This window comes from Echinops telfairi, unplaced genomic scaffold, assembly GCF_000313985.2.
Source record: "Echinops telfairi isolate 266 unplaced genomic scaffold, ASM31398v2 ScPeMD7_7424;HRSCAF=8462, whole genome shotgun sequence".
Taxonomy (NCBI): Eukaryota; Metazoa; Chordata; class Mammalia; order Afrosoricida; family Tenrecidae; genus Echinops; species Echinops telfairi.
The window spans coordinates 78,551,333-78,566,242 of record NW_022111324.1 but is presented as its reverse complement, the minus strand read 5'-3'; the positions used below and the strand labels follow the sequence as shown (position 1 = coordinate 78,566,242).

At 39.3% G+C, this 14,910-nt stretch overlaps 1 protein-coding gene across 1 annotated transcript in view; it reads left to right on the top strand.

Annotated features, from left to right (window-relative positions):
* The window catches only part of ADSS2 (adenylosuccinate synthase 2), a 51,965-nt gene that overhangs the window by 31,031 nt on the left and 6,024 nt on the right, over positions 1–14,910 (top strand). The window contains exons 5-11 of the mRNA XM_004699956.3: positions 822–888; positions 1,121–1,228; positions 2,213–2,294; positions 4,171–4,297; positions 6,514–6,668; positions 10,847–10,971; positions 12,145–12,242. Of these exons, the coding sequence (XP_004700013.1) occupies positions 822–888; positions 1,121–1,228; positions 2,213–2,294; positions 4,171–4,297; positions 6,514–6,668; positions 10,847–10,971; positions 12,145–12,242 (762 nt within the window). The remainder of the gene's footprint in view (positions 1–821; positions 889–1,120; positions 1,229–2,212; positions 2,295–4,170; positions 4,298–6,513; positions 6,669–10,846; positions 10,972–12,144; positions 12,243–14,910) is intronic.

The following is a 14,910-nucleotide window of genomic DNA, read 5'->3' as shown; positions in this document are numbered from 1 at the left end:
CCACATGTGATTATCGGCCAGGCTGGCACAATTAACTAACTCAGCATGTATATAATAACCTATCACAGATAGCATTGTACTTCAAGATAGGCACAAGAAATACATTAGTGGGCTAAGCTGACATGGGCGGTGGAGTCTTGGTAGTAGTGAGTAATTGAGTGAGTGCGTGCGTGAGTGAGAGCGCACACTTGCATGTACATCATAAGTCATATTCCACGCAGAAGGAACAGTATATACTTTTAGTTAAAAGGTGACTAGAGGCAGAGACGTGACAGAATGAGAAAGAAGAAAGGGCCGAGCATGTTAAAGTGCTTATCTTTTTCTTTTGAACAATAAAAAGTCGCCGAGTTTTAAGGGTGAGAGACTGCATATAGCCTGTTGATCATTTAGAAACATTACTTTGGGTTGACTGGGGCCAAGAGTAGGAAGAAGCTAAAACTCTGAGAGATGATGTTAACCTAGGACTGGTGAAGAAGGAAGTATCAAAATTATTCAGATTTCTGAATAATTTCCACAGGTTTCATAAAAGCGAGTATGTTTATAGAGCTTCATAGATTTTTAAGGTTAAGGCTTTCTTAAAGGCTGTTTAAAATGTGTAGACATATTTTTTTATTAGTTTACAGTTGCCATCACCTTCACCTCATTGGAGTGATAACTATTCCTCACCTCCCTGCTTTTAAAAGTTTTCCCCTTTAATTTCTCATAATGAAATGAAACGGAAAGGCTTATAACTACAGATTAGTAATATAAAATGCAATCGTTTTGCTTTTCCCTGTGTTACTTTGTTTCAACAAGATTCTTGGATTTTTCTTCCCCCACAGTATTTGATTTTCATCAAGCAGCTGATGGTATCCAGGAACAACAAAGACAAGAACAAGCAGGAAAAAAGTATGATTGGGGGATGGGACGTGCAGGTTAAGTACATCCAGGCCTTTATTCTAGAATTCTAGGCCACACAGAAAAGAGAAAGAAATACCAGAATGTCTGTTAGACTTCAGGGGAAATTAATAAGGATTGTTAACAGAAACTAAGTCTTATATCACTTTGTTCTTTGTGAATATCTGACTAAGAATTGTATCTCTCTTGTCTGACTTAAGTTTTGTCTTGATTTGTTTTTAAGTTTGGGTACCACAAAAAAAGGCATTGGTCCAGTATATTCTTCCAAAGCTGCTCGGAGTGGACTTAGGATGTGTGATCTTGTCTCTGACTTTGAGGGCTTCTCTGAGAGGTAATTAATTTGTGTTTCAAAATTGATCAAGGAAATGGATTGTTTTTAAAACTAGGGTGCAGTTGTAGGGGGGAAAAATCAATATTCCAGTCAAATGATGGTGGTTGAGTTTTTTTCTTTTATTTGAATTATTAAGGTTATTTATATTACATCCAATTGGTCCTTAATTTTAGATTCAATTCAAGAAAAATCACATAATGGTGCTGCAATAGCAGTACTCCAAGGAGACAAAACCAGATTTACCAGATTTACCAGACAAACACCAGATTGGTGTTTGGATGGTATGGCGAGAATAAATGCCTCATGGGTAAGGGGTGTAATATTAGAGTAGTTTGAGTTCACCGCTTTCTAGGATCTTGATCCTAGATTCAATTATGTCCACCCATCCAGAAACAAGTAGCTTTACTTACTGGTGAGCTATCTTGTACCAAGTGAACCCTGAAAATTTGAAATGCCACATAAAAGTTGACTCTCTGTGGGAAAATCTCCATAGGAAACCTAGTAATAAGAAAGCCGTGCAGTGCCTCGGTGACGTGGAGCTACTTGGTTGTGTAAAATTGCCAGTGGTAGTCTATCGCTTGAATGACGACGTGCCCATCTGCAGTCAGCTGCTCATTTGCACCAGCAGTCTGTTTCCACTCAAAACATTAGAGACGAGTGGCTATTGTTAAGTAGCACTCTCTTTTTGTTTCTACACAACATATAATTAATTCAGATTTGTTTTACTAATTCAATCTAATTTTAATCACTATCTTCCAGCAATATACTCGTAATTGCATAACTGGTCTTTATTATTTGTTATTTCCAAATTTGAGAAAAAAATTAGGGTGTCCTGTTTATTCAGTGGCTCATCTCACTCAAACATTAATTCAGTTTGAGGATTAATTTGTTATTAAGACTATTTATCTTTTATAGAAGTCTGAGTCTTTTTTTTTCCTCCCTCAGAACGATTATTTTAATGTCTTGACTTTTTATATTTCTCAGGTTCAAAGTTCTGGCAAATCAATACAAATCCATATACCCCACTTTGGAAATAGACATTGAAGGTGAATTACAAAAACTCCAGGTAATACTTTCTGATATTTTTTTATTATGTCCTTTTAAACACTTATTTACCAAATTGGTGTCTAGCTCTCTCATCCAATCTGGTTTTTTGTTAGGAACTGAAAATATAAGAATGAAAAACAGTGGTATCTGTCTTTATGTAAGTTACCTGGTAGCGGAGTACATACATGTTGAGTCGTTAATATAATATGAAAAGTGGGGTCCCTGATGGCCCCGTGTTTAAGCACTTGGCTGCTAACTTAAAGGTTGGCAGGTGGAAGCCACCAGGTGCTCAACAGGAAAAAGAACTTGGGCCTTGGCTGTCCTCTGTCTTACAGGCTCCCCTGAGTCCAAATTTGACTCTGCGGGAATGGGTCTGGGTTTATTCTATTAAAAGTGCGTAACCAATATGTTTTATGTATTAGAGGTAAGAACTGCTTAGTAAAGGGGATTATTTGCCCTTTAGTAACTCTAAAAGCATGGAGGCAGGAAAAAGGAATGCATATTTGAACTTCAGTTAGAGAAGACCAGATCATAGGCCTTATGTGCAATCAAAAGGAATTTAAATTTACCCTGGAGATAATGAAAAGCCCTTGAATAATACAGTACAGAAAGAAAAACTAGATTTGTATAAAAATGTGGAGGCTAGAGCAGAAAACGAATAGTAAGAGACAACTTTAGAGTTAACTAGCCCATTTAGGAATGATATCCCATAGGGTTAATCTTTTTCACACCATTGCCCTTGGAGATACACAGAGACAGCTATTTGGTATTTGTATCAGGTAAATTAGTCAGGAGTCAAGACTCCTTCCTATCTTTCCATTTCCCACAGTCTCCTATAAATATCAACTTCCAGTCCTAGAACTGAGTAGAAGTCTACAAACTTCAACTTGCCATTCCACATCTCAGGTTTAGCTACTTAGCAAATTACTAATAAAATGACCATGAAGGAACATTTTAAATGCTAGATATTTGGCCTTCAGTGCATTCATTTTTGCTTAATACTTTAATATCAGCAACTTGGAAATGTTTATGTGCTGAGGTATGGATATTGGGTATTATGAATAGTATAGTCATTTCCGGTGTGAAGAGAAGGAGTATGTAAGAGTTGGGAGAATGGAGCCAAGAGGGAACCATACATTCATTAATGTGTACAACACAGGTTCATGAGGTAATAGTAAAATTTCCATATTTAAACATAGTTAAAACTAGATTTTTGTTGCAGTTATACTGTGAGCATTGGGAGAAGATCTTGGTTATACGTTTTTAGCTGAATTATAACATTAAGTGGTATTGCTGGTACTTTAAATAATTGTGAGAAAATTTTTTAATGCTAACATTTAAAATAGTACTTGATGTCTAATAATACTGCTGAGATATTTTACTATATAATCAAATAATGTGAAAACAATGTTAACAATCAATTGTTGAATATTTCATGCTTAACAGTGTTACTGTGGGTTTCACCTCAATTTGGAAATAATTGTGAGACAAATTTCAAAATTCATGACCCCATGGGTTATAAATACAAATTTTTAAAATCTCATAAAATTTAAATATGCTGTGTAATATAGTCACTTTTATGTGTCTGAAACCAAGCTTATGAAATTTAAATACATGGTCACTGGGTATTTGCAGTGAGGTTAATATAGAACCTTTCGATTTCTTTATATCTATATTTTTCTTAAACTCGTGTCTTTTCTGGTACTGAATCGGCATGAGAGACCGAAATTAATCCAAATATTGCAATAGGGTGGGGATCATCACCAACCCCTTTCCAGTTTGCACACATCAGTGTTTGCTGTAATAAAGCTGGGTAATTTACCTGTACTAGTTATATTGTATATCTGTTAGCATCCATTGAAAATTGTTGTTGTTTTTTTTGTCTTTGTGTACAGGGTTATATGGAAAGAATTAAACCAATGGTGAGAGATGGGGTTTATTTCCTGTATGAGGCCCTACATGGACCACCGAAGAAAATCTTGGTAGAAGGTGCAAATGCAGCACTACTTGATATTGATTTTGGTAGGTGAGATATGTTTTCCAGGAAGCTTGGCTGAAACTTAAAGTACAGATAATGTTAGCTTTTAGCTTAGATTAAGTAATGCTGAAAGATTGTCAGCTTATTATGCCCATCTAGTTTTGAAGGAATACTGAAAGAAGCATATTATGTGTATTGAATTTTGTAGTTCATAGAATAGTTAAATCATTTGGTTTTACTAGGTTTGGGGTTCTTAAAATTGTAATTTTAAAAATATATGTAATATATATCTATATTTTCATCTTTATGTTTCATGTGTTGATGAAAATGCTAAAGTTTGGTGGGGTATCGCAGAACTCCTATGTATTCAGTAGTTATCGTGAAAAATTTTTTACCTCACCATATATACTCGGTGTGATGTATGCAACAAACAAAACTATGTGGTAACAAATGCTTTTTCTATTTATATTAGGATCAGACAATTAGCATGGCAAATCATTTATTTTTATAACATTTGAATTTATCTGTTCCCTTTTCTGATGATTCAGTCTTTCATACGGTTTCACACCATGAACATGAAGTGATCAATAAAGAGTTGAAACTTTTTTTTTTGCTGTACCTACTCTGCCCTCATTTTATTTATTTATTGGGAGTTAACACATATAGTATTCCATAGTTAAGTCACATCAAGGAGAATTGTACAATTGCTACCATAACATCAGTTTCCAAACATTCTTTTTCTTCATGGACATTGTCTCCCTTTTACTCCACCCCTCTATCCCAGTCTATATGATGTTTTCATTGGTCGTGATATGGGAAGTTTACAGTGGTTTCTGTAGTTAGTTTCACTGAATACATCTGAAAAGCCCATATAAACTGGTTTTCAAGCCACGAAGAGTCTTTTAGAAGTAGTAAATGCTCAACACAGTCCCAGCAGAGTACATGGTATCACGATAGGAGATAGTAATTTTCATTGCTTAGTTCATCGTTCCGTTCTAGGGTTTGTCTCCCTGTCTGGTGAGCCCTGTGGAAGGATACACTTGAATTCATCCTTTGTATTTTAACCTCGGGGCTCTAATATACACTACTATTAAAACATTCATCTTCTAAAATTATGAAAGCCTGTTTAACTCCCAGGTGTGAGACTCTCCAGGTAGATTTTGGAGCCTTTCCTTTATCATCCAAGCGTGAAGGCTGAACTTCTTCAAACGGTTGCCCCATTGGCTTCCTGACCATTCCGTCTCTGTCAAGAAAGGGTGGTTGGCATTTCATTAGCTTTTGAACACAAGATTCCAATTAAATATATAGATTATATCTATATTATATATAAATATCTATGTCATTATATATATTTTTTGATATAATATGCTTATCCAATCTGGAAAGAAAACTAAGTGTCTAATTAGCAGAGTAAATAGCTAAGTATAAAGAGAATCTTTGTAGCAATTCTGTAGTACTGCTTGATGTGATTGAACTGTGGAATGGTATGATGTCTGGATTAGCTCCTAATAAAATGGTGTGGGGGGGGGGAAGCATAGAGAATCTTTTGGGGGGATGATATGCCATGTTAATTAAAGTGGTTTTGAGACTGTTTGCTGTATAGAACCCAAAGGCTGGCAAAGTGCTAAATACCAAAATTCTTGGTATATAACAGTCACTCTAGGCGGCCCCTGTACCTTAAATATTCAAATTAGAAATCAAAAGGAAATTTTTATAAATTGCAATACATTGATTATAATTCTATTTAAAGAAATAATTCCAGGGTTATGAAATTATCAGTCCATTAGTTGAGAACCAAGCCTACAAAGCAAAATCAGTAATTGTGCTTACATTCTAGGAGAGGGGTGGGGAACCTTTTTTCTGCCACGGGCCATTTGGATATTTATAACATCATTTATAGGCCATGCTAGCCAAACATTTACTTTACTCACCCCTAACGTGATGGCTGGAATTGCTTCTCTTTGGTGAGGTGTGTGATGTTAGCTGGTATTGATGATTTTAGAGGCCTTATGTTCCCAAAGGCCAGACATTCTCCACCCCTGCTCTAGGGCCTTCTTCAATAGAAGCATTTCAATCATAGCTATAGACACCTATATTGTTATCTTTCTACAGACAAAAATAATTGGGATTTTGAGAGGGCAATTACAATTGTGCCCCAGTCTGTCAAATATCTAGAATATACACAAATGCAGAGTTTTACTAGTCGTTTGTTTTAAAATAATGTGTGAGCTTACATTTTAATGTTTGTTTCTAATTTTAGGAACTTATCCTTTCGTCACCTCTTCAAACTGTACTGTTGGGGGTGTTTGCACCGGCTTAGGTATGCCGCCTCAAAACGTGGGAGAAGTGTACGGCGTTCTGAAAGCGTACACCACGAGAGTTGGGATTGGTGCCTTTCCTACAGAGCAAGACAATGTAAGCTTCTTAACAACCGTGATTCAAGAAGTAGTAAAATGTATCTTTTTTTTCTTTACATGATTCTTGTAGCGTGCATTTTCGTCCTTATTTCTGAGTTGATCAGAGTCAGATTGTTTTAAATCGGTATGTGCGTGTATATGTATCTGTTGCACTTGGGTGTCTTCAAGTCAGTTCTGACTCCTAGCTACCTATGTACAACGGAGCAGAGCGCTGCCCGTTTCTCCTCAGTCTTCTCGGCTGTTTTGCTCCAGCCAGTGTTAATTCATCTTGTGGCGGAGGGGAGGGAGCGTCCTCGTGTTCCCTGGCCTTACCAAGCATGATGTCCTTTTCTGGTGTGGTCTCTCCTGCTCAAAATATGTGAGACGAAGGATTACCATCTTCCCTTCCAAGGAGCGTGCCAGCTGTATTTCTTTTAAAGCAGACTCGTGTGTTCTGACAGTTTATGATCCTTGTAATATTCTTTGTAAACTCCATAATTTAAATACTCCATTTCTTCTCTGGTGTTCCATATTCATTGTCTAGATCTTTCAACCATTTTTCGACCTTTTTAATTCTGTTCAAATGGGCATTGTGAGCTCCAGAAATCCAAATCAAACTTATTGCCATTGAGTCAGTTCCAATTCACATACTACAGTATGTAACCGAGACCCATAGAATTTTTTCTAAACATACTCTTTACAGAAGTAAGATTGACAGACCTTTCTTTTAAAAAAATTTTTGTGATTAAAAGATCATTTTATTGAGGGCTCTTAGAGCTCTTATAACAATCCATATATCAGTTGTATCAAGCACATTTGTACATGTGTTGCCATCATCATTTCCAAAACATTTTCTTTCTACTTGAGCCCTTGGTATCAGCTCCTTTTCTCCCCTCCCTCTCCCACCCTCACATTCTCATGAACCCTTGGTGATTTATAAATTATTTTTATTTTCATATTTTACATCATCCGCTGTCTCCCTTCACCCGTTTCTGTTGTTCATTCCCCTGGGGACTGGGGGGAGTCAATCATTGTGATCAGTTTCCCCATTCTCCCCCTTCTCCCCTCTACCTTCCCCCTACTCTCATGGTATCACTATTCTCATTATTGGTCCTGGGGGTTCTATCTGTCCTGGATTCTGAATGTTGAGAGCTCTTATCTGTACCAGTGTACATGCTCTGGTCTAGGGTCATGATAGTGGAGGGGAAAGCATTAAAAAACTAAAGGAATGCTGTGTTTTGTTGGTGCTGTGCTCCACTCTGGCTGGCTTGTCCAATCCTGGGACCCTTCTGTGAGGGATGTCCAATTGTCTACAGATGGGCGTCCCCTCAGTCACATCGAAAAGGTTGTTTGTTTTGGGTCTTCAGATGTCTGATACCCATCCCGTCAATACCTCATGATCACATGGGTTGGTGTGCTTCTTCCATGTAGACTTTGTTGCTTCCTTGCTAGATGGCCACTTGTTTAACTTGAAGCCTTCAAGACCCCAGACGCTATACCTTGTAACAGCCAGGCACCATCCGCTTTCTTCACCACATTAGCTTATGTACCCATTTACATACAGATATTATAACAATCCATAAATCAATTATATCAAGTGAACTTGTGCATATGTTACCATTATCATTTTCAAAACATTGTCTTTTTACTTGAGCCCTTTGATACCAGTTCCTCTTTTTTTCCCTCCCTCCTCTACCCTTTCATGCTCATGAACCCTTAATAAATTATATATTATTATTTTTTCATATCGTACACCATCCATGGTATCCCTTCACCCAGATGTCTGTTATTCGTCCCCCTTGGGATGGTTGTACATCCATCATTACTATCAGCCCGCCCCTCTCCTTCCCCCAATACTCTCATGGTAATGCGACTCCCGTTACTGTTTCTGAGGGGTTTGTCTGTACTGGATTCCATGTGTTGAAAGCACTTCTCTGTACCATTGTACATATTCCAGTCTAGCAGGATTTGTGAGGTAGAACTGGGGTCATGATAGTGGGGGGAGGAAGCATTAAAGAACTAGAGAAATGTGTGTTTCGTCAGTGCTTTAGTGCACCCTGGATGACTCGTCCCTTCCATGTGACCCTTCTGTGAGGGAATGGGCAACCTTTCTCAGTGCAGCCGAGTGGGTTCAAACTGCCAACCTTTTCGTTAATAATTAAAAAAAAAAAATTATCTGCAACCAAGTCAGTTTCAAGTCAGCAACCCTGTAGGACAGGGTAGAGCTGCCTCTGGGGGTTTCCTGGACTGTAACTCTTTCTGAGGATAAAAAGCCTTGTCTTTCTCTTGAGGAGCATCTGGTGGTTTCGAACTGCTGGCCTTGTGGTTAACAGGCTAATGCATAACCACTATGTCATCAGCACTTTTTTCAGTTAATAGGTGAGTGCAAACAGTTTGTATTAACTACTTGTTAGGTATGGATTTACCTTAAGAATTTCAAGAAAAACTAGTTGTTACAGAAATTTTTTATTTATTTTAACAACTTCTTAACTTTTAATATCTAAGTTCTAGAAAATTGCCAACAATATGTAAAAAATCTTTAGTGAAAAATAAGAGCTCAAAAGGATCCATTCTAATAATTGCCTTCCTCATAGTAAACATATTGTCTCTGTGGAATTCTGTCTTTAACTTGTATTTTAGTCATCCTACCACTGCCCCCACTCTTTTTTCTCTTTATTGTAAATTGGGTAAAGGCTTACAGAATAGATAAGTTTTTCATTCAAGAGAATATTTTGTTCCATCTCATTGACTGCAGTCCTCACAAGGAAGCATCTCATCCCATTTCCTCTTTATGGTTCTGTTTCCATTCCTCCTCTACTGTGCTTTCTGAATTTTGTCTTTAGGCAAATAGTGCCCTTTTGATCCTAAATAGCTAATTAATCTAAGATGCAAATACCTCCCCAGGCTTATTTTTCTACTCTAGACTTGTCTGTTGTTTGACTGAAATTGAGCCATGGGAGTACTTTAGTTCTAAACCTGAAAGGTAACTAAAGACTATTTGAGTTAGGCCGGCTGACTGGAGAAACAAATCCAGTGACACCTATATATGTGTAAGAGGGAGCTTTATATCAAAGAGTAATTGCATGTATCAGGAAAACATCCCAGTCCAGTCCAACTCAAGTCCATAAGTCTGATACTAGTTCATAAGTCCCTCTTCAGACTCACAGCCACATGCAATGATGCAGAATGCCGGAAGACAACAGGCCAGTGGGTGCAAAGTCTTGTGGGTCCAATGGTGGTGGAGACATCTCCAGGACTCCACAGGTCTTAGAGTGCCTTGCCACAGGAAGGTGAAGGCAGAGAGAGAGAGAGGAGGTTCCTAGAACCCTTGTTATGAGAAGGTCACACCCACAAAAAGGCACCACGAGGCTGTGATCTGATTGACAGACTAGACTCCACCCCTACACTGTTATATCTTCAAGTTGACACAAAATAATGTAACCACCACACTATTGTCTCAGATTCTACCAGTCATTGATGGTTATGAGGTTTGTTTCACATTTTGCTTTATCCATGATTTTCTATTATGGTCCCTTTCAGAGCAGTTGGTATTAGTAGTGAGGTACCATCTAGCTTTTCTGGTCTCATGCTTGTGGACACATATGTTCCCATGGGCATTTAGTCTTGCTGCAAATATATCCAGGAATGTGGTAGATAACATGAGGACAAGATTAGGGCTTAACCAAACACCTCGAGGGAAGGAGTTGCTGGGCCTGGGAACTGAGGCCATAGTCTCAGGGACACCGAAGTTCACTGGCATAACGTGGTCTGCACCGACAATGCTCGACATCCTGCTTGGCGACGAACAGCTGAGATCTTGGGAGCTGGGGAGCAGCCGTCCGTGGGGCGACTGTTGGTCTTTCCCTGACCGAAAGAAAGAATCGTCATGACAACTGGAGGTACTTGGTTATCTTCTGATGTCCATTTTAAAAAGGCTGGATTCCAACTCAGAGCTGCCTTACTGGGCAGAGCAGGATTGCCCGAGGGTTTCCCAGACTGTACATCTGAAGAAATGCAGGCTGCCTTTCTCCACGTTGCTACTGGATTCGGACTGCTGACCTTTGCACCATGTGCGCCATTTGCACCATCATCAGAGATCCTTACGGCGACTTTAAACTGTGTCTGTGGTTCTCAGTATCATTTCAGTAGGTTTATAACACTGGCGTTAAAACCCAGTTTCTGTTTTCTATTTCCTAGGAAATTGGAGAATTACTTCAAACAAGGGGTAGAGAGTTTGGTGCAACTACTGGAAGGAAGCGAAGATGTGGCTGGTTGGACCTTGTTTTGCTTAAATACGCTCACATGATTAATGGCTTCACTGCGTGAGTACTCTGCACAGACATTTATCTCAAGAACTAATAGACTGTTAATGAGCCCAGTTTAATTTTGTGGGGTGAGACTTGAGATAATGGCCAAATTGAAAAACACTGCTTTGTATCCTTTAAGCAAAAATTTTAGGTCCAATTGAAATGGACCCTAAGATGTGGTGGGAGGGTAACTAATTTGAGGGGCTCAGGTTATCTTCTTAGAGAATCCAGGAAGGCAGTATAGGCAGTAATGCTTTGAGCATATGCCTTGATGTGTCTTAACTCCCCTAACTGAAAGCTCAGGTTCATGCAGTATGCCTGTGTTACTTGGAGCAAGTTAATCTCCCCGTTCTCAGTTCTATCATCGTTAAAATCAAGAGATTCGCCACACAGGGGATTTGAGAAATGGAGTGAAAGCATACGTAGCAAACTATCCGGCACACTGAAAATGCCCAGAAAAATTAGTTATTAACATAAATATAGTGCTAGCTGTATCGAGTAGTTTATTAATGTTTAGCTAGTAATGAAACTAAAGGGTAAAAATTAATTTCTGGTCAAAAATCTCAAACCTAGTATCTTATCTAATTTCTACAGATTTTCCCTAAAAACCTTGTTTTCCAGTCAGGTTTTCGGGAGATCTTGAAGTGTCATGAAGAGGTCTTTGATGTGGTTTCCTTTGACAGTTTCTGCCTGGAAGGGTGGAATGGAAGTGTTGGTAACTAGAGTGAAGACAGGAGGGGAATGGCATGTTTTTAAATATGTATAGATCTCGTGAACTCTCATCCATGTGGAACAGTGAGTGTTGCTATGCTTCACAGCCAAATCCTTTTGCATCTAACTCCAGGCAGCCTTCACACGTGACTGTGCTTGTGGTCCATCATGGAAAGCTAAACAAGAGTGTGTGGATTAATCAGCAGAAACTTTGTTATAGTTGTTAGAAAAGTAACTTAACTCAGTGGTAGGTCAGTTAGCTTTTTTTAAAAACAAACAAACATTATGAAGACTGTATGTCGGTATGTTGTTCACTAGAGATTTTTTTATGTGGCATGCTTTAAAATATAATCCTAATCCATTTTCAGACATGCTTGGGAACTTTTAGTTTTTTTATGCGCTTTCCTGTAAAATCCTTCTCATATTAAGTCCTTAATAAGTTTGCTGTGTTAACACTGCCCTTTCTCCCAAAATTAGGTTGGCACTTACCAAGTTGGATATTTTGGACATGTTTACAGAAATCAAAGTTGGAGTTGCTTACAAGTTAGATGGTGAAATCATACCTCATTTCCCAGGTATTCGTTCATGTGGCTATGTATATAGAATATTATAAAGGAAATACAATATAATAATTTCATGACATTCACCTTTATAATTTATGGCATTTAGCTAAAGACTTGAGAAACCCATATAGATGGCGCACGCATACTGACTTGTTAGCATTTGTTTCCCAGTTGCTTGCATTGCTAGCATGTGCTCAAGCTCATAATACGAAAAAAGAAGTATTCCTTGCTGTCCTGCCCAGTAATTTCTGTGTGGGCATCTCTTTCTGGGGGAAATGAGTAGTAGGAAAGAGCCCGACTGGAAATGGTGAGCAGGCACTCAATACATTGACCAACACTTTCCTTCAAGCCACACAGATGGTTTTCTTTGACATGTATCCTGTGTCCAGACGAGAGGGGCCTACTTCTACTTAAGGCATGTGTGTTTTCAAACCTGGATATAGTTTATATGATTTTTTTCAGTTACTCAAATTTCCATAAATGTTACCATCTCTCAGAAATAGGGATTGTTTGCAAATACCGAGTGGTTGTAATGAAGTATAGACCATCCAATGGGGAGCCGTTACCTTTATAGTTTACTGACCCAGTGTCAATAAGTGAGTGAGTAATTGAGGCAAGTGGCCAGGACTCTGTGCCTCTCATCAGCCAGGCAGTTATCGAAGGAGGGCTGTGCCTTGCCCTTTAGCCAAGAGCAGTTTGGGGAGGGGCAGAGTTGTGAGTCATCAACATGCATCACTCCCTGCCTGCTTGGGCTGGGAGTGTGGCCGCCTCAGAGAGGACAATGTGGGCACCGTACCACAGGGAAAGGACGTCCACTGAGGACGTCCACTGTGCTGTTTAGATTTACTTACGTTGTAAAATAAGTTGCCCAGCTCCACTCTGGGAATAACTTCTGCAGTGTTCCAGGCAGTCTCTTTCCTAGGAAAAATTACAAAAGATTGGTTAGTGATAGAATGATAGCCCATGCTGCTGCTAGCAAAGTGAAGATGTAGAAACAAGGTTCTCTTTTTTGCTTTGTCATTGCTGGATTCAATGTGGCAAAACCAGGATGGAAAGAAAGAAGTCACCACTGTAGCCAGGGTAGAGGAGGAGGTAGAGTACTACTGTGGACCTGACCTCTCCGACACTGATTTCCATATGTCCTAACTGGTTCAAGCCTAGAAATTGGGCAAGTGGTCACTGCAGTTCCCCTTGGCCTCTGATAATCCATCTTTGGTCTATTTTAGTATATAGATTAATACCCTTATTGGCTGCTTATGGAGCCTTTGTGGTGCAGTGGGTAAGAACTTTGGTGCTAACTGAAAGGTCAGCAGTTCAAATCTACCAGCTGCTCCTTGGGAGGGATTTGTGGCAGTCTACTTATGTATAGATTACAGCCGTGAAAACACTGTCGGGCATTTCTTCTCTGATCCGGTGTCTCTCTTAGTCAAAATTGACTTGATAGCAACAGTGATCAACAAGTCATTTTTTGGCTGCTAACCACATGGTCAGCAGTTCAAAACTGTCAGCTGCTCAATGGTAGAAAGTTGAGGCTTTCTGCTCTCATGCAGAGTTAGTCTTGGAAACCCACAAGGCCAGTTCTTCTCTGCCCTGTAGGGTCTTTTTGACTCAGAAATGACTCAATGGCAGTGAGGTTTTTGAGTTTTGATCTCAGTACCATCTCCTTATTTCTGATGATCAGGCAGGGCTTCTTGACCGCTGCTCTGACTTTGCCACTCATAATGATAATTCCTCTTGCTTCTGAACATTATGTGCAGCCTTTGGGTTTGTATTATTTGGGGATCCTATTATCCCCATTGCTTTAGGCCTCTCAATTATCTAACAACATCTTTCATCAGACCTCAGGTTTTGAGGAGGACATCACTGAGTTTTCACCTTCTCACTGGTGCCGTCTCTAGCGTTTTGGTAGAGTTCCTCTTGGATGCTCCCATGTGAATTTGTTGCTTGATTTTTCTGACCATTAATAATTTCTGGGGGAGAGGAGTCAAGATGACATCCAGGTAGAATCATCTGCCTGGTGCTCCTGCTGTTAGACCAGAAAATTAAGAGAGAGGCATGGGAAGATGCTGGAGGAGAAAGCCACTGGAAGAGATCCTGGGGTGAGGGAGCACAGCAGCAGTCTAGCTGAGAGGAATTACTAAGAGGCAAAAGAAGGCTGAGCATGATGGTGGGGTAGGAGGAAGGTCAAAGAATATAGGAAAGATCTAGGAGGCAAAGCTATGAATAGAAGTATAAACACAGGTGTGTACATGTGCAAATACATTAATTCATAAAAATAGAGGTATTGGCCTATGTACATATATTTATATGGCAGTACACTGAGGTAGTGACGGACTTTGGGCCTCTTTTCAAGCCCTGCCTCGATGCAAGAACACTCTTTTCTTACAACCTGGCGTTCAGTGATGCTCGCTCTCCCAGCATGATCGCTGAAGACAGAATGCCTAAGCAAATGTGGTGAAGAAAGCTGACGGTTTCCAGCTATCAAAAGATATAGCATCTGGGGTCTTAAAGGCTTGAAGTTAAATACGTGGGCATCTAGCAGAGAAGCAGCAAGCCCACATGGAAGAAGCACACCAGCCTGTGAGATCATGAGGTGTTGACCAAACAAATAAAACATATCGTTGAGAACAAGGGAGGTCTGAGCAGAGACCCAAAACCCATCTCTAGACAATGGGGTATC